Genomic DNA, 19,586 nt, shown 5'->3' with positions numbered 1-19,586 from the left:
TGCTAGTTGCACTAAGTTAAACGCTTTAAGCTGAAGACATCTTTTAGTTACTTTGTTTACCTAGTTATTTTTGTAAACAAACAAAACAACAGTCTGCAAATCTATTAACTAGGCAAATACAAGTATCGGATCGGAACTCTGTATTGGCAGATATTTAAATATCGGATCGGGGCCAAAAATGCTGATCGGGACATCCATAAATATAACACATTACACATCTGCCAAAATACCATTGTTAAACACTGTTAGTGTTACTATAGTAAATCCAAGATTCAACTTTGTTGGGGTGGTAATGTGTGGATTGTACAGCCTTATAATTTATGTTGTGGTCAGTGTTGTTTATAGGGCTGCCCCTGATAGTCGACCAAAGGTTAGTCGATGAGAAAATAATCTCCAATATACAATTACATCGGCAACCCCTGGGCTACAGGGCTCTGTGAATATTCTTGCTTGAGTGATTTTGCATTGAAAATTAAATAAGTTTACTTAAAAAAACGAAAAACTTAAAATCAATGTCTAAATTCAAATTGCACTCCAAACAAAATGAAAAAGCAATTAAAATAATGAAGTGATAAAAGAATGAGATCTATCTATATATCTCCATCTATTGCTATACCGCTATCTATCCATCTATCTCTCTCTCATACACATATACATACACGCATACAAATAACCACCTTTCCATTTACCGCAAGAATCCGTCTAAACATGCAAGCAGAAAACGTGTTACACAAATGAAGACATAAAAACAATTATACATGTAAAAATAATCATTATAATAATGATAATAATCACTGAAATATAAACCATGGTTTGAGGTGAACGTGTTTTTGTATTATTTTATGTTTTAAATCCCAGATGTATAGGCTGCAGATTTGCATTCACAATAAACTTCTCTGTGGAAATAAAGTGAACTGAACTCAAAACACCTCCTGAGCAGAGATATCGGACGTCATTTGCAGCACTCATAGGCGATACTGTTCTTGCAAAAAAAAAAAAAAATTGAGCTTTTCGCGGTGTCACTGCAGCTCACTTCATGCGTGCACTTGTAAAATGTATATTTGAAAGGCTCATTACAACGGTTTAGTATTTCTCTGTAATATAGAACAGTGTTAGCATTGTTACTTATAACATTCTTTCTCAGCCCTGGAACTAAAACCATTTTCTGATGCAGTTTGCAAGTGCAATAGGACAAAGATCTCACTTATTGGAGAAATGTCCTCAAAAATCGAACTTTTTGGCCATAATGTCCATTGTTATGTTTGGAGGAAAAAGGGTGAGACATGCAAGCCGAAGAACACCATCCCAATCATGAAGCATGGGGGTAGCAGCATCGTTTTGTGGGGGGTGCTTTGCTGCAGGAGGGACCGGTCCACTTCACAAAATAGATTGCATCACGAGGAAGAAAAATTGTGGATATATTGAAACTACATCTCAAGACATCAGCCAGGAAGAAAGCATGGTCGCAAATGGGTCTTCCAAATGGGCAATAACCTCAAGCATACCCCCCAAAGTTGTGGCAAAATGGCTTAAGGACAACAAAGTCATGATATTAGAGTGGCCATCACAAAGCCCTGACCTCAATCTGATATAAAATTTGTGGACAGAACTGAAAGCGTGTGCGAGTATGGAGGCCTACAAACCTGACTCTGTTACACCAGTTCTGTCTGGAGGAATGGGCCAAAATTCCAGCAATTTATTGTGAGAAGCTTGATGAAGGCTACCCAAAATGTTTGACCCAAGTTAAACAATTTAAAAAGCAAGGCTATCAAAATACTAACAAAGTGTATGTAAACTTCTTACCCGCTGGGAATGTGATGAAAGTAACAAAAGCTGAAATAAATCATTTTCTCTACTATTTTTCGACACTTCACATTCTTCAAAAAAAGTAGTGATCCTAACTGACCTGAGACAGGGAGTTTTTTCTACAACTAAATGTGGGAATTCTGGAAAACTGAGCTTAAATGTATTTGGCTAAGGTGTATGTAAACATCTGACTTCAAATGTATGTCTTACTGGTGGGAAAAATGATTGCAAGATGTGACCATTTAGTCACAGTCTGAAGCACTTTATTTCTACTACCTTTGGCAAAGTTACCAGACTAAAAGACTTTCCACTAGAAGAGGTATCATGTCGGTTCTCCAGCTTGTGTATGTGTATGCACTCGTGAAAGGCCTTTGATGGGCTGCTATATGATGACGTCACTGAGAATATGTGCGTGTATATGGTCGGGTCCCTTTCGCATCATACAGGTGTCACATTAAACTGAACGTAGTATAAGCGTGCAACTGACTGGTGGTGGCAAGTGCTGCGTTCAGTCATGGACATTAACAAACCACGTGAAATGTCAACAGATAATAAAAGCGCTCCTAATTCAACAGCGGCGCAGAGCCGCTCCTGAATGCATATAGGGGAAACATAATATCAACGTAAGAACAGCATGTTATGACACTGGCTCCAGTCATAATCACACACAGGCAATGTCTAGTTAAACTTAAATTGGGAGATTCATCTGCCAGAAGGGCAATGCCAGAACATGGCTGAAATCATGTATTCTTCCACATATTACTTGCAATTTTAAGATTCAACCACAGATGTCTCTTGAGAGCAAAGATACGTAGTGCACTTTTAAAATAAAATGAAAGCAACAAAGACAGTTTCTAAATATATTTTTTTTCATTACTTATGTAAATTGACTTCTATCAAAATTTAGACAGGTCAGTTTGCCTGAAAGAACACAACACGTTTGACGTTTTACACATGGTCGGGAGCTGGTGTAAAATTTGTTTAAAAAAAAAAAATGAAAACTTCCATGAATCTTTAAATCTACATCAGCCAAAAAAAATGTCTGCTCATGTATCATGTGAATGATAACCTGTGAACTTGGAACTTGCAGGAATTATTAAAAACGTGTGCATATCCCACGCCGAATTTCGTGCCTCGCAACATATATTCAGTCCATCCACTCTTGTGGCTAGTGATTGTGAAAAAACTGGAGAAAAAAAATTCTCCATCAGCGGTGCATAAAACACAAGCTGAAATCCGTCGGTTTGTGTTTTTGCTATTTGAGGGTTTGTTTTCTTGCACGTCGCATGTGCAGAAACCACAGTCCCACAATTAAAGAGCTCTCGTTTCCTGTACACACTAACATGCGCTGCTCTGAACTAACTCAAATGTTAGGTGACAGCTTCAACTGTACTACACCATTTTGTGTTGAAATGAATTTGGGTGGATATATTAGTGGGAAGGGAACGGTAATGAAGGAAAGGAAAAAAGGACAGGACGTTCAAGGAAAAGGGGAAAAGGAAAAAAAATACTTGAAAGGACAGAACAGAGAAAAGGAAAAATGACAGGACTGGAAAGGCAATGAAAAGGAAAGGGAAAAGGAAAAAAAGACAGCTCAGGAAAAGGGAAAGAAACTTGCAATAAGCCATAGAGCTTCCTGCAAGGAAATAGAACCAGACAAATTAACATCAGTGCTATTTAATAGCACTGATGTTAATTTGTCATCAGTGCTATTTAATAGCACTGATGTTAATTTGTCTGGTTCTATTTCCTTGCAATAAGCAAAATCTTCAATACTCTCAATGTAAATAGGCTGATTGACAAAAACATTGATAAATAAGATATGTATCTCCAAAGACAAAATTAGAAGGTCTATCAAACAGTCCAAGCAAACACTGTTGCAATTACACAGCAGTGCAGGCACAGACATGCATTTTAACATGCATGCTCGGAACAGGTGCAGTTACATGTCTGTGGAAGGGCCCGAATAAATATGGGGATTTTTGAGACTGATACCGATTTTAGAGGGGGAAAATTCACTGATTATAGATATGGTGGCCAATGTAGATATTTTTTGAGCTGGAATGAAAATAGACATTTTCTATGTGGATTGTGCACTGACATGACTATGCAAATGTACTTACAGCTTCTCTGCATTTACACCTGCCGAGTAAAGAGATAAACAGCGGCGTTGCACCGTATTCTGCAAGTTCAGGGAAAACTTTCAATGGTGGAAACCAGACTTTTAAATATTAAATTTTGTAAATGCAACAACTGGAATTGTTCAGTTGAAGAGGGTACTAAACTAAAGCGAATCCTGAACAAAACAGTTTGGCGAGTACATGTTTACACATAAGCTTACACTCAGCTGACATGGTAATAAAGTAGCTAAGTGGTTAGCTAGTTAGCTTTAAGCTCGTTGTCATGGAGAGTAAAAGATGGACGTTGTTTATTTACTTTCCAGCATTGCGTCTCACCAACTACATAACAACATAGCAGGAAATCAACACTCTGACACAATCCACCACTCCACCGTTGACAGCTAAGCTGCAAAAAGATGCTCTGATGCTTGCCTTTCAATCTGCTACGTTACTGACTGCACTGACAAGCTATAAGCTGGGTAACAGATGCAGATGAGCTAAACATGAGTGACATAGTTGTCAGGGACAGGGTTAATGCTATATTATAAAAATCAGTTCTGTACGTTTAGTATCAGTCAAGAAGCAGCTACTCGGCAGGTGTAAATGCCGAGAAGCTGCTTCTGCTTAACTTTCCAGTATGCATTTCACAAACTACTTAGCAACTTACCGTGAAGACACCGCTTAACTCTGCACTAGGCATGTCGCGATTACCCGATTTCACAGTGATTAAAATGGTCACGTTATACTGTACAAGCACAAACTTTAACAGTTTGGGATCTACGTTAAACCAGAAAGAAAAAAACAACCACGTTGTCAAGATTTATTTTTTTTTTTTTTACTGAAAACGAGTCTTTCAGTGTGGGTGTAACTACTTAAGCCGTGCGTGTGCCCTGCCCTCTGCCTTGCTTGTCTATGAGGCTGTTACTATGGTAACAGAGTTACGATGTGATTGTCTAGGTAAGGTGGGGCGCGTGCAGAACCTGACATTTCAGCGCAGGTGAAACTCTCAAAATGAAAACATGGCAGAAACAACATGATCTCTCCACCGTGTTGTATCCACCGAAGCAACAAATTAAATCAGCTATTTGGGAGCATTTTGGCTATCATGCAGATGAAAAGTGTTAGCAAATACAGCGAACACATCTAATATGTTCCAGCACTTGAGGGTTCTCCACCCAGAGATTCATGCCCAGGTGAAGGTAATAATTTTACAAACACAGCAAATATTATATGTAGTGTTTTACTTACCTTTTGGTAAAGTCAAACACTGATTTGAAACTGTAAATACAAAATTGTATATTTTAAGTTTAAAAGAGGAGGGGTTCAGCTTTATATTGTTAATGCGATGCTTCCAAATAGTTTTTCCTACTTGAATAAGATTTCAGTGAGCATAAAAGTGCTGCGATTATCCGGCTGATTGTTAGATTACTGAATAAAGAAAGAAGGTTTGCCTAGACTGAAACGGTTTTATTTTAAACATATGGTTTAAGTTAGTTGTTTTTCGTTATTCATTTAATTTAATTTTTATTTATTGAAAGGGTACAGTATGTTTTGGTGTCAGAGGGCAGACCTATTTAGTACTTTACCAACTTGTTTTCAACTAAAGGCGGGTGCACACTGTACGATTTTGGCCACGATTCTGCCGTCTGAGACAAATTTCGGGAATCCTAAAGGATTTCTCTCGTCGCAGGGCAGAATCTGCAATCTTACAACGTTCAGAGTGATACAAAGTTGGATATAATTATAGAACTCTATATCATGTTTGCGTAGCCGTTGGTTGGTAATCTAAATGAGGAGAATATATATCCCACCATTTTTGTTTTCTCCAATGTGAACGAAGTTTACAATTTATCGTGTCACAAGTCTTTTTATTTCCACAATGAATATATGCTTGCATTGCATTATTAGGCTACCTCCCGCACTCGCGTTCATTCTCAACATCTGCAATTTTCTGTCTTTTTATGGGCCTATTTGACAAAATCCATATTTCTTGTAAATGTTACAATGTTACAAGTTTCCTATGCTCGTGGAGTGGTATTGGAGCAACGGAAAATTCCAGACTTTCAGAGAGAGAGAAAAAATATGCTCCTCCATGGTGGGCAAATTTCTCAGTTTCGCTTCTATTCTGCAACACTCCTGTAACATGAGTCTCAAGCAAAAACTGTATAAGAATGATGTGTCTCTTTTATAACAAGCACTCTTGACATAATTTGTGAATATAGGCCTATCACCTTGCAATTTAATTATGATGTGGGATGTAGCTTTGTAGTCTGTTTTTAAAACATTTTCAAGGTTTAATTTTTATAATCCTCAGACGCGTGACGGTGTCGCAACTGTCGGTTACATGCCTCTTGTCGATGTGAAAATATGGCAGGGCAAATTAATTGTAATATTAATTTGATGATAATAATAGTAGCCAAAAAATAATAATACATTAATGGAAAAACGAGTCAAATATCGTCTTGATATCGTCAAAGGCATCAGCTATTGGCGATATCTCTGACTATCGTCGATCCCTGATATCATCATCATCTATCGGCACAACCCTATCCTCAAGGCTGTTAAACCACAACCTTTTAAAACTCAATTTCACTCCATTCACATAGAAATAAACGCCCGGTGTCCTGGTTCATTAATACTGAGAAATCATAATCCAGGCATCTTTCTGATTTGTCAGCTCTATTTATGATGACCTTGCTCTGTCTTTATCACTTCATCTATTAAAGATGAACAGAAAACTCAAAACTAAATATGCACTATTAGAACGTAAACATCAAAATGTTACTTCATAAATGTCAACATCGAATCTGTCTGAATGGCTCTTAAAGGGAATGCCAACCAAGAAGAAAAAAAGAAAAGAAAAAAAAAAGATCATGGAAGTGAAGACAGACAAAAGAAAATAGAAATACTATTATGAGAGAGGCAAATATTGACAAGCCGGCTGAGACGTAGGTTGACCGGAAAACCCAGAAACCAGGTCAATGGGAGAACCTTGATAATTGTTAAACTCCTGAAGAGAAATAATCTAGTGTCTCATAGCAGTTAGGGTTGCAAAATTCTGGGAATTTTCAAAGATGGAAACTTTCCATGGGAATTAATGGGAATTTAAGGGAATTAACAGGAATTTATGGGAATAAACGGGAATAAAGTGGGAATTTTCAAAGTTGAGGGTTGGCTCTTCATAGGGAACTTAAATATAGTTGAGAAAAGTATATTTTAGCATAATCTTGACTAAAACAAACAGATGCCATTCAAATACACTTGAATATCCATGCCATTCCTCAATCACATGCACATAGAACACTGCTTACTGCGTGGCTATTGAGACCACACCCCCTACTGGCACTGTGCATAACTCCATCACATGTACAGAAGCCCAAAGCACAAGACTATTGAAGGCACACATTTGAGCCTGTGGACAAAACAAAGTGAAGTATGTTTTGAAGATATTATGGGGAAATATATTTATTAAATGTTTAAATTGAAAATATTACATACAAATGTATTCATCTAGTAGCAATGCTGATAAGTTAGATGCTAAATAAGCTAGCATAACTTTATTTACCACATAAGGCAGATGCTAGCTACCTCATGTGGCTGTTTTTCTCTGCCTCCTGCAATATGTTTTCAAGATCATTCCAGTTGTTTAGCTAGCCTTACTATTTATGTATCTGTTCATGCCATTGCTTTAGTACTCTTACTAGGGTTGGGCCGATGGATGATATCATCGTCCATCGTGATGGCTGACAGACATCACGTTGTTTAGCCGACATCGCGATGCCCCCCCCCCCCATGCTTGGCACGTGATTCACCACAGCCAAAATAGCGCTGTTTGGGAACGCGCACACAAAGGTTCGCAACAGGCTCACAAATGTAAGTGTGGAAAAACTGGTTGGCATTCGGGCAAACCTAAGGCTCTTTGAGCCTGACACAGAGCCATCCTCAACAAGACTGGAAAGTGACACTGAAGAGGAAGAGTTGGAAGTTGAGGAAGTGGACGTGTTGTTGGATGTTGATGAGGCCCACGAAGAGCCCACTGACTGAGCAAAACTGCAGAGGATTGCTTGAAGGAAGATTTGCATGTTTAATGGGACGTTTTGGAGGGAGGTGGGTTTTTTTTTTTTACATTTTGAATGGGACTTTGTGGGGATTTTTGGATGGGGGTGCATTTTTGATTGAGTGGGGTTGGGGGATGAGTAATATTAAACCCAATATTCCTGTTTTTGTTCTTCCATGAAACAAGTGATTGTTCAGTAAAATAATTAAAACTTGTTCTGTTCTACTTACAAATAAATCTGTTGAAATATCTGTTGAAAACCTTTTGCATGGATGTTTTCTTATGACTTCTGTTTATATTTATGCTTGGATATGATACAATGATCGATGAATTACAATTAATTCCCAGTTAGTTCCCCTAAATTCCCATTAATTCCCATTATTCCCATGGAAAGTTTCTAATATGGAATATTTCCAAAATTCCCCAGCTTAACTTCCCATGGAAATTTACCGGAAACTTTCACGGAAAATTACCGGAAATTACCCGCCCCTTCACAACCCTAATAGCAGTCATAGCAGACATGCGCCAACCGCCTGTGTATGCATGCAGTCATATGGTGTATACTTTGACAGGCTCGTGTTAGACCGTATTCAGAAACGAAGCATAGTTTTGCTTTAATCACTACTGGTCAACTGATCAGGTTTTTTATACTGACTACTAGAGAGCATAATGCAATATAATTTAATAATAAGAAAAACATATATACACATACATACATACAGCTCTGGAAAAAAATTAAGAGACCACTGCAAAACTCTGATTCACCGTTTCTCTGAATTTACTGTTTATAGGAATGCCTTTGAGTAAAATGGACATATTTGCTTTAATCTATAAATGACTGATTTCTCCCAAATTCCAAATAAAAATATTATCATTTAGAGCATTTATTTGCAGAAAATGACAACTGGTCAAAATAAAAAGATGCAGTGTTTTCAGACCTTGAATAATGCAAAGAAAACAAGTTCATATAAATTTTTAACCAACACAATACTAATGTTTTAACTTAGGAAGAGGTTTTCAATGGGATTCAGGTCTGGAGACTGGGCTGGCCATGACAGGGTCTTGATCCGGCGGTCCTCCCATCCACACCTTGACTGACCCGGCTGTGTGGCATGGAGCATTTGCCTTCTCGAAAAAAAAACAATCCTCAGAGTCACCCCTAGATCATCACCTATCCTCCTCCACCTGGTCAACTAATGGTTAGAATGGAGATTAGCCTTAAAGCCACAGTGTCTCGAACCCAATGTGAAATTTGGTGAAGAATTGGTGAGGATATGGGGGTGCTTCAGCAAGGCTGGAATTGGGTAGATTCGTCTTTGTGAAGAACGCAAATCAAGCCACGTACAAGGTTATCCTGGAAGAAAACTTGCTTCCTTCTACTCTGACAATGTTCCCCAACTCTGAGGATTGTTTTCTTCAGCAGGACAATGCTCCATGCCACACAGAAAGGTCAATCACGGTCCATGGAGAAATAAAATTGCGATATGACCATGTGCTATTATTAAATCGCAAAGGGCTGTGATTTAAATAAATAAATAATTTGCTCACTTCAAAGTTTATTTGCGCTTCTCTGTCTGGTTTATATTAAGTTAAAGCATTATTAGTGTTTTCATAGCGGTTCTGTGCTGCACAACCCCATCTCATGCTTAGAGCAACAGAAGTGCTCAGAGTTTCGTTCCGTTTGCTAACATGCACCAAGCGGTGTCCTGTGTGAAACTGTTTTTATCATCTGCGGTAGCAGCAACTCAAGTCTCCCCACGCACAGGTATCATGACGCAAAATACAAGATGGGGTGTAATGCATACATCTTTATTAAATAAAGATCAAACAGCTTTAAAAGTAGCACCTGCTTTTCCTCCATTCTTCTGTATGGTTTACTCTTCATGGAAACTTGGTTATTTAGTAGGGGTTTGTTCAAGGATGCACACAAATATGGTTTATGGACAGCCGCTTGTGAACCATTAACTTCAGTGCATGTAAACTTCTGACCCACAGGAAATGTGATCTATCTATTGAGAGAGTATTGTTGTGCTTGACCCCTCACCATCCTCTTTCAAACCTCTTCACATATTTTCACAGCTCTTTTTATGACCCTTTTTAAGTCTGAGGTGTGAATGACTGATGCAAAACTAGGGGGCTTTCACAAAACTTTATCATCTACAGCCTCTTGATTCTAACAACATTTAAAATCAACAACAAAAATCCTAAGCATCTCTGAACCCTGAAATATTGTATGGGGCATATATGGACAGCTTCCTCACAGTCTTTCACAAATTTGCAACCAAGGAACCAAAAGCTAGTACAAATGACTCACTGTGCACTGTGAATTGGCTTCGGATTGCACCAGAACAACCTCTCACATCAAAATGCTGACTTTATTGGATGATTAAGCAGGAAAACAGATCAACTAAAAGACCTTGCATGGAGTTACAACATGTGGTGCTCAAACACACAAGAGAATCTAGTATAAACAGTATATATAAAATCCAATGTGCCAAAGGATGTTTGGAGGGCAAACAGTTAAATTTTAAAAATAAAAATAACGTAAGCTACACAGCCCTGTCAACATTCTTATTCACTACGCTTGTCACATAAGCTTCAAGTAAGCCTATTTGTCATTGTGCAATAGTCATGTGACTGACACTAAATGTAGGTTAGCATTCAGGCTGACTGATTCAGGTGTGTTTAATGTGAAGCAAATAATGCACAATTAAACTGTAGAATAAAGTGGAATTTTTCCAACACAAAAATCCTATGGTAATTCTTCTATCAATCATCTAGATCTGCCTTGTGTGAGGTACATTCCAATTGGCTTCAGCAGAAGCATTGGAAAGGAATAACAAAAAAATAGTAGGGCAACACAAAACACTTATAAATGCATATAAACAAACATCAACTTATAAGGGAACAAAAGTTAAACAGTGTCTTATCTTTGCTACCCTTGAGGACTATCACTTGTCCAATGTGTTCTTACCCAAAGGTTATGATGAGTGAAAACAGAATCTGGAGAGGCCGGTAAAGACTTTGAGAAAGTGTGTGTACATATTTAAGGAAATTACTCACTGACTCATGAGAAAAGTTCTTTGACATCTGAGTTTATTAAACAAGGCTCAGCCCTGGGCAAGAGTATGACTGACTGTTTGTGTATCCTGTGTAACTATGAATATACCTGTTATCAAGAAAATTCCCATGAAACTAATGCAGCAGCAATCAACAATCTCTTACTGTATGGAAAAGACATTCAAACCAACACTTACTACACACGTGTGCAGACATAAAACCTTTTTTTGCAGTGTACAAGCTTATACTTAATCGTTATTATCTACTCCTAGCACATAAGGGTTAATTACTGTATGTGAACGCAATGAAAGAGAATCACCCAGCCTACATCAGCAGATATCTAACTTACATTAAAAACATGCACCATCATATGCATTTCTTAGTGCTTAACACATTTGAACTTCCATTATCCAAAGAAAAATTAAGGACAATACTTACAGAGGAATGTGGCGCTGCTCAATGTCGACCCGAGCCAGTTCATCTTCCTCCACATCGGTTTCTCCTCCAGAGCTGCTTTCTGTTGCATCGGAATCAAAGGCGCTTTCAGCAGATCGCAGGTTGGTGGTGCAACTCAAAGACAGCCGCTCCAACTCAGCCGGCATGGAGCCACCCTTGAGGAAGCGTCCCAGTCCATCCCTCTCATGAGGGGTAAGTGTGTCATCACCATGATGCCTCCTTGGCCGCCTAGCTTCCAGAGCACCCAGTGTGCTCTCAAGTAGTCCGCCCAATTGCTGCTGCACGTGGCGTTCCACTTGTTTGGCCTGTACCACCTGCAGACGTTTGCGCAGTCGCCTTAGTCGTGCCTCAATCTCCCCCTGTCTGCTCTGGCTGTGCTGGGTCCAATCATTTACCTCAGTTCCGAGGCCACCTAAGGGATCTTGCTGTGTAGCAAGCGAGAGAGTCAACGCATCTAGCGGCGGACAGATTTTGTCCTCAGTTATGTTGAAAGGTGTAATGGAGGGTGTAGGAGGCATTCCGTTAATGGGACAGTTCTGGGAAGCACCTGTTGACTGTTGGTGCTGCTCCGCACAGTCTCTACAAGGACCATTTCTGGTCAATCCACCACTAGAATTGACAACTTGATTCTGGTTTGACAAATGCTGTTCGGTGGTTTGTTGGCCACCATTCAATGTCACTGTATTGTTTCGGTCAACCCCTGGTTTAGTCACTTTCTTTGCAATGCCATTAACTGTTGTGCCTTGTACAGAGGGTGACCCACATGGGCTACCACCTCCTCCAACATTCATGATGCTCTTTAACTGCTCCTCAGAGAGCTCCAAAGCCTGGCGTGGTATGAGGCTAGGCAGGATGCCGTGTGTCTGTAGAATAACACCTTGCAGCTTGAGGGACTCTTTTGCAGCAGATACTGAGGTCATATCTGAACAGTGATATGAGGTAACGAGGGGCTTGCAAGGGCCAGACGCATGTGCAGGGCGCTCCTTGACAGCGCCGTTACTGGACACAAGGATGTGGTTGCTGGTACCGCTTCCCTCCACACCTGTTGGGGAGAGGGTGGAGGAAGGCGGAGCCAGTTTGAAGCGTATGCGGTGTGCTTCGGCGGGCGCGTCGGTCAGAGCGGGCGCCATTGCAGCCATGCAGCGCTGGGAGGGGGCGGGCGAGGGGGCCTCTCCCGGTGCTGAGGCCAGCTCCACACCACCCACCTACCACTGTGCCAAGGGACAGCCTGAGATAAGCAAGACACAAAAAAACATCACAGGTCACATTTAGCAGTTTATCATTGAGAATGAGAACAAAGAAAACAAAGTTAAAATATAGGAGGAAACACTCATATGTGTAACACAATCCATTTTGGCTTCTGTTATGCTATGCTGAATCTTTAATTGTATTCAAATGCACAAATGAATTTAAACGAGCAAAATCTCAAAGGTAATGATATATGAAACAAATATACACCCCTCAATTATTATACAGCTGTGCAAAGGCAGTTTTCATGACGGATACCAGGAAGTGGTTTAAGACCATACAAGATGCAAATTGGACAAGTGTAGATGCATCTGGTTGATTATGCTTTTGACTCATTTTTAATATTTAGCCCATGTTCTACATCTAGACTTGTTCACAAATAATCTTAAGGCTAAAAGTATCTCCCAACACGGAAATTTAGGAGCACCTTCTAATTTTAGGACTTGTAAAATGCTCAACTATGATTAATTCATGAAGCATTTGAATGCTAAAAGTAGCTCCTAAACACACGACAGCTTAGAAGTCGCCTTGAAGACTTCTAACTCCCTAAGAGTGACTCACAAACGATCCATCCGAAGCTTGGCTGCTATTGACAATCCACATTAAAAATTATGTATTAGAATATTATGATGACATTTCATAAAAACGAAACTGTATTGCCTAATTTGCAAGGTTTTATTTTCATTAATGTAAACTTACTGTAGATAGAGATGCAGTTACTTTTCACTAGGGATACACCGATACCACTTTTTCTCTTCCGATATTGGAATTCTCAGAATCCTCGATACCAGTGTTGTTTTTTTGCATAATCAGTTAATAATCTCTTTACATTATTGTGTGGAACTAATTTGATGTACTTTTTAATATGTTAAGAAACACAAACCTCTAACTACACATTATTTCAATATAAATGTATAGCATATTAAGAAACACTTTATTATTAACTAGTGTACTGGATAATGTAGCAGCAAAATTAACAGTAATTCCAGTAGAAAAGAAGCAGTTGTTTTTTTTTTTTTCCCAAAAAAATGTCAACATATATCAGGAATTTGAAGGGGACCAATTATGCAAAATGCACTTTTACATGGTGTTTGAACATAAATGTGTTGACAGCGTGTGTACCACCCTATAATGCTAAAAATCCACCCAGTCCTTTTTTTTTATCCCCATTAATAATAAGCACTGTCTCAGAACAAGCCATTCGCAGATTCTGGTCCTGCCCACGACTGTTGACGGAAACTCCCGTTAATAAGTGAACATTATGCAACATGTTTGTTTGTATTGTTTTGTTATAGCGCATAGCGAATGTTGTAACAGTATTTTTGTGTTTGTGTTGCTCATCCATCGTTGCAAAACTGCTGAAAAAAAAAAAAAAAAACTCTACAACAAATAAATAAATTGATCAAATAACCATTCAGAATCTTCCTGGTTCATTCTCAAAGTTGTTACTTCTAACAGAGTCTCTCCCTCATCAGTGCCTGACTCCGGTTCAAACATATAGGGCTGAACACCACTATTTTCGCTGTCAGTCATATTGCTTACGATGTCTAGTTATCCAGAGAAGTCAAAACTCCACCCTATTCTGGATACGGAGCGGGGAGCACCAGCTCATTTGCATTTAAAAGACACACACAAAACAACTTTTTTTATTCCCACCCAAAAATTGGCATTTTCAACATGGTATAATAAATTATCTGTAGGGTATTTTGAGCTGAAACTTCACAGATACACTCTGGGGACACCAAAGATTTAAAATGCATCTTGTGAATAGGGGCATAATAGGTACCCTTTAAAGGATTCAGATCTCTTTTTTGTTCAATTTAGTTTTAAGATATCAGCTCACTTTTCATTCACACAGTTATTTCAACTTAAATATTATAATTTGTAAACGAATAATGATAATATAATAGTAATATATCTCACTTGTGCATCGTGAACCTTTTAAACCCTCATGCTTTTATTTTGACAATCTGAACTCTCCAGGAAGTCCTGTAAGTGTGTCTGTTTGTAGGCAAGTTCACTGTAGTTTAATTCGCTTTTTATTCAAATTCTGGTAAAATGCACCTCCAGTGCCATTCTAAATGCATATTATAAGTGAACAGAACTATAAGCATCTACATCTGAGATGTTGTTCAAGAGTAGTGGAAAAATATTGCGCACCACATGAAGGCCGCAAGTGTGTGTAAACAGCAGCACTGACACAACCTTTTGTGATTCACAGAGCTATTGCAAATCTTCAAGTGGCTTTGAATAAAATGCACGAGTCACATGAACTACTTTGTGTTTTATGGTTCTTTTGTGATTTTTTGAGATTGACTAACGAACATGACCATCGGATTTGGATCGGGCTCGTCGGACTGATACCCGATCCATCTAAAAGCTTCAATATCGGAGCCAAAATGTCAGCCTGTGCGATTATATGACGGCAAAATGCTGCAATTAAATAAGTAAGTACATGTGTGGACGTGACAGCCCATTCTCTCAGAGCTGTTTGCCCATTTTCTACACCGCTAATAAAAAGATGACCAGTCAGTCTCAGTTTAGGGAGTGGCACGTGTGGTCATGTCAGTTTCCGGTGTTCAGTGTGGAGATAGATGCCGAGCAGACCGACACTTAACTGGTGGCCAGAAAGAAATAACACAGATCATAGCTTGGGGATATATCTTTATTTCATCCTTAAAGTTCACATTATACGGGAGCGTGCCAGGTAAATAAACAAACTCCAAAACTGTCATTCCCGGTGCGGTCAGAGCCGCCCGCTTCAACCAGTCGCGGAACAGACACAATCTGAGCGGGAGTCGAGAACGGGAGGATTTAAAGTTCTGCCGGGTGATGTGCACTAACACGGAGACGCTAGTCTCTCACCCCCGCTGTCTGCAGCTTGCAACGTGTAGCATCATTGATGAGATCATCATGATAAGATCAATCTTATGTGAAAAACAACACTAAAATGACAACAACAATAAAATGTGTGTTTATTATATATTTATTATATTATATGTTTTGGATAGACAAGATTGCTTAATAATACTCTTATGGCTAAAATGTTTATTGTTCAGTGGCTAAAATATCAATATGACTAAATGTTACTAAAATATGACTAAAATGTCAACAGTTTTCATTGACTAAAACTACATTAAAAAGCCCAGTAAGCCAAACAAAGCACAATTACAGATGTGTTTGCAAATGTCACGCCATATGACAAGTCTTCACAGATATATAAAGAGACATGATGCACCGTTAGCAAAGTGGGATTTCAGAAAATTATCCACACACTGGACAAGAGGTACTAGATTTGGAAATACCAGTTGGTCATTTAAAAACACACAACAACAACAACAGTTTTAGTGAACCACACTTTTATATCCAGTTTCCTTTTCAAAAGTTTATAGAAAGTACATGTTACATCCTGATTAAATGTCCCTGTTTGTTTGGACAATCTTATTTTCATGAAAATGTGTATGTTCTTATTTATTGTTCCATTTTATTTAGGTGTAATATTGAGAAAATAACAAGTTTGCAGTAATGCAAAGATGTTATTTAATTTTGTAAAAATATTATTTTCATTTGAAAACACGGTGCATTTATAGTTGTTGTTGCTAGTGTGTATGTTTGAGTTGAGAAATACACATTTCAGCATTATCAGTAATCTATTTGTGCATTTTCCTTGATAACCAAGCAAGTTGACTCATGTTACCATTTGTTTATTATATCGCAATATTAGCCTCAATAATCATATGATATTTTCCCCAAATCGTGCAGCCCTAATATATATATATAAAAATATATATCGTTGTCGGTCTTCACTGACAAGTAGCAGTTCCCTGTCTACCAATCACCGTGGGCTAGCGCTGTTGGAAAACATTGTTTCAGCGATGCTTCGCAATTCATACTCAAACGATTCTGAATAGAATCAGAATCGATTCTGAGTTCAGTTTAAATCACGGCAGAGCAGTGGTGCGCACCAAAGACAGATGTGGAAACAAAGACACAAGTTAAGAGCATACACTAAAGTCAAGTGCACAAACACGACTGTTTGTAGACCAGCTGTATCAAACACATGACCATTTGTGCCCAAATGGAACTACAATCCCGACATTTTCACAAACTCCTGCACATAGCAACGAAAGACGAGCTTGCACCCATAATTCCACAGATTTGCACACAACGGGGGAAAAAACTGAATAAAATAATGCTGAGGCAGCGGTTTGGGAGATGTTGAATTTTTCATTTAATTATCCCCACCCTCCCCCAATGCCTTTCTCTACTCTTGCGCGCACTCCATTTCAATGGCTTTTGTTATTGCCGGTCACTCGTTTGTAAGGACAGTGCGCACACCTGATGATAAAGGTTTTATCTTCAACTTGCAGAGCAACTAGATAGAACAGTGCATGCAGGACGCTTGATAAATTTCTGAAGCAACAACTGCGCTATTTAAAACGCTTTACGATCACCTGTGCAGGTGAGAAGAGAAGCTGACTGCTGCACTCTCATAGAAGATGTAGCTCTCATCCTGGACCAGCAACTTCCATTTGTGCTTAAAAAATGAAAATGAATAGCAGGGCATTGATTAATTTTAAATAATAATGAAATACTATTAAATGATTTACAGTGCCTTTTAAATAATAATGAAATACTATTAAATGATTTACAGTGCCTTAAAAATAATAATATAATCAATTGAAGTAATAGTATTCAGTGTGTGTTGATGGAAAACCGATATTAGTTTTGTGCTTTGAAGATATATTTTTTATAAGGTTCTAAAGAAACAAATGGAAAAACTGAGATAATCTTAAACTACAGAACCATTTATTTAATCTTTTGGATGTTCCATGTTTTGTTTACAGCTCATACTGAATGTAAAAGTCCAGTTTACGTAATGTGACTGAGCTAACAGCTGTTACATAAAAAGCTGAAAGGGAAAAAATAGATAGTAAAAAGATATTGAAGGACAAGATGCATCGAGAATTGTTTTATAAACGAAACGTCACCAATTGAATCGTAATCGAATCATTAGGCCAGTGAAGATTCACAACTCTACTGTGGGTGATTTAAAAGAGTGCACTCATAAAACGTGACATCAATGATCCAAATCCGATATGGTGTGTCAGTCATGTTCGTTGCTGTCAAGCTCCAAAACTTACATAAGAACATTAAAGTAGTTAATATAACTTGTGTATTTTATTCAAAGCCACTTGAAGACGTGTGATAGCTCTGAGAATCACAAAAGGCTGTGTTTTATAAGTAAATATATACAATGTATGTACCAGCAGCTCCAGTGCGTTAGTGAATGGTGCTGCTCGGTTTACACTCACATGTGCGCCTATTTTTAGCCTTCACTCGGTGCGCAATATCACGAACAACATCTCAGATGTAGATGCTCAATAGATTGGTTCACTTATATGCATTTCGAATTTTTACCAGAATTTGAATAAGCGAATTAAACTACTGTGAACTTTCCTATAAACAGACAAATATAGGACTGCCTGGAGAGTACAGAAAGTCCAAATAAAAGCATGTGGGTTTAAAATTTAAAGGTGTCACGGAAGAGATATGAACTCAGTAGTTGGGTTTACTGAACAGATGATTGAAACAGTGATGTAAATATTGTGAGTAAATCCAGTTGAGCAGAGTGGCAAAAAGCAGGTGAGTAATATCCAGACAGGGTATAGAAATGACGAATGGATAACTCACAACAGTCTTCTGATACTTGCAGGCAATAATGAAAAAGCAGGTATGTTTGACATGGTAGAACGTTTAAGTCTCAAAGATACCATCAATGAGAACAAACAAAGAGTGTGTAAAAGCGGGGTATATATGCAGTCCTTAATTAGCCACTAATGATATGCAGGTGCATGTATTCAGGGGACAGTGAGCGCTGTGACTGCAGTGAGGAAGAAAGAGAGAGACCGGTGGATCCGTGACCAAAGGTGCACTATTGAGATATATTCCTATTTATTATATTACTAGTATTATCATTATTTGTTCACAAATTATAATAACATTTAAGTTGAATGGGTTCCAAAAAATAACTGTGTGAATGAAAAGTGAGCCGATATCTTACAACTAAATTGAACAAAAAAAAAGAGAACTGAATCCTTTTAAGTCCAGATACTAGTTTTTCAAAAGTTTGAACCAAAAAAAAAATAAAAGGAGACTTCTTTTCTACTGATGACTTATACTGGAATTACAGTTCATTTTGCTGCTACATTATCCAGTAGACTAGATAACAGTAAAGTGTTTCTGAATAAGATGTATTTCTATATTTAAATAATGTATAGTTAGAGGTTTGTGTTTCTTTACATATTAAAGAGCACATCCAATAAATTCCACACAATAACGTAAAGATATTCTAAAGTTATTAAAAAAAAACACCATCACTGATATCGGCTGGTACGGAGATTTCTGATATCGGAAGAGAAAAAGTGGTGTCGATGCATCCCTAATCTCTGGTATGAATGACAAGACAATAAAACTACTTGTTTGTAGATTAGACTTTCACACTTTAATGAAAATATAAAATGATCCATTTAGACTTTTACATTTTCTAAATTTTCTCTGAATGTAAAGAAATATATAATTTGAATGTAAAAATACTAAAACAAATACTGGACTGCTGTCATTATGCTTCAAAACTTTTAACATTCATATCCAACAGCACTCGATTGATAATTTGTTAAAATGTGATAACAATTGTTCTTTAATAGGCCAAGCATTTCTTTTGAAAATGGGGATTAACAGATAAATACACAGCCTGCCCAAAAAAAGATAAAGTGTCTCATACTTTAATATTATGTTGGACCGCCTTTAGCTTGGATTACGGTGCACATTCATCATGG

The 19,586-nt window shown here is 38.1% G+C and overlaps 1 protein-coding gene across 3 annotated transcripts in view; it reads right to left on the bottom strand.

Moving 5' to 3' along the window:
* kansl1b (KAT8 regulatory NSL complex subunit 1b) overlaps nt 1-19,586 on the bottom strand; it is an 89,969-nt gene that overhangs the window by 48,697 nt on the left and 21,686 nt on the right. For all 3 annotated transcript variants that reach the window (XM_052138663.1, XM_052138664.1, XM_052138662.1), the window contains exon 2: nt 11,482-12,727. In XM_052138663.1, coding sequence (XP_051994623.1) covers nt 11,482-12,638 — 1,157 coding nt within the window. In that variant the 5' untranslated portion in view covers nt 12,639-12,727. The remainder of the gene's footprint in view (nt 1-11,481; nt 12,728-19,586) is intronic.

The sequence above is a fragment of the Xyrauchen texanus genome, chromosome 12, assembly GCF_025860055.1.
Source record: "Xyrauchen texanus isolate HMW12.3.18 chromosome 12, RBS_HiC_50CHRs, whole genome shotgun sequence".
Classification (NCBI taxonomy): Eukaryota; Metazoa; Chordata; class Actinopteri; order Cypriniformes; family Catostomidae; genus Xyrauchen; species Xyrauchen texanus.
This window is presented reverse-complemented; position numbering and strand designations above follow the sequence as displayed.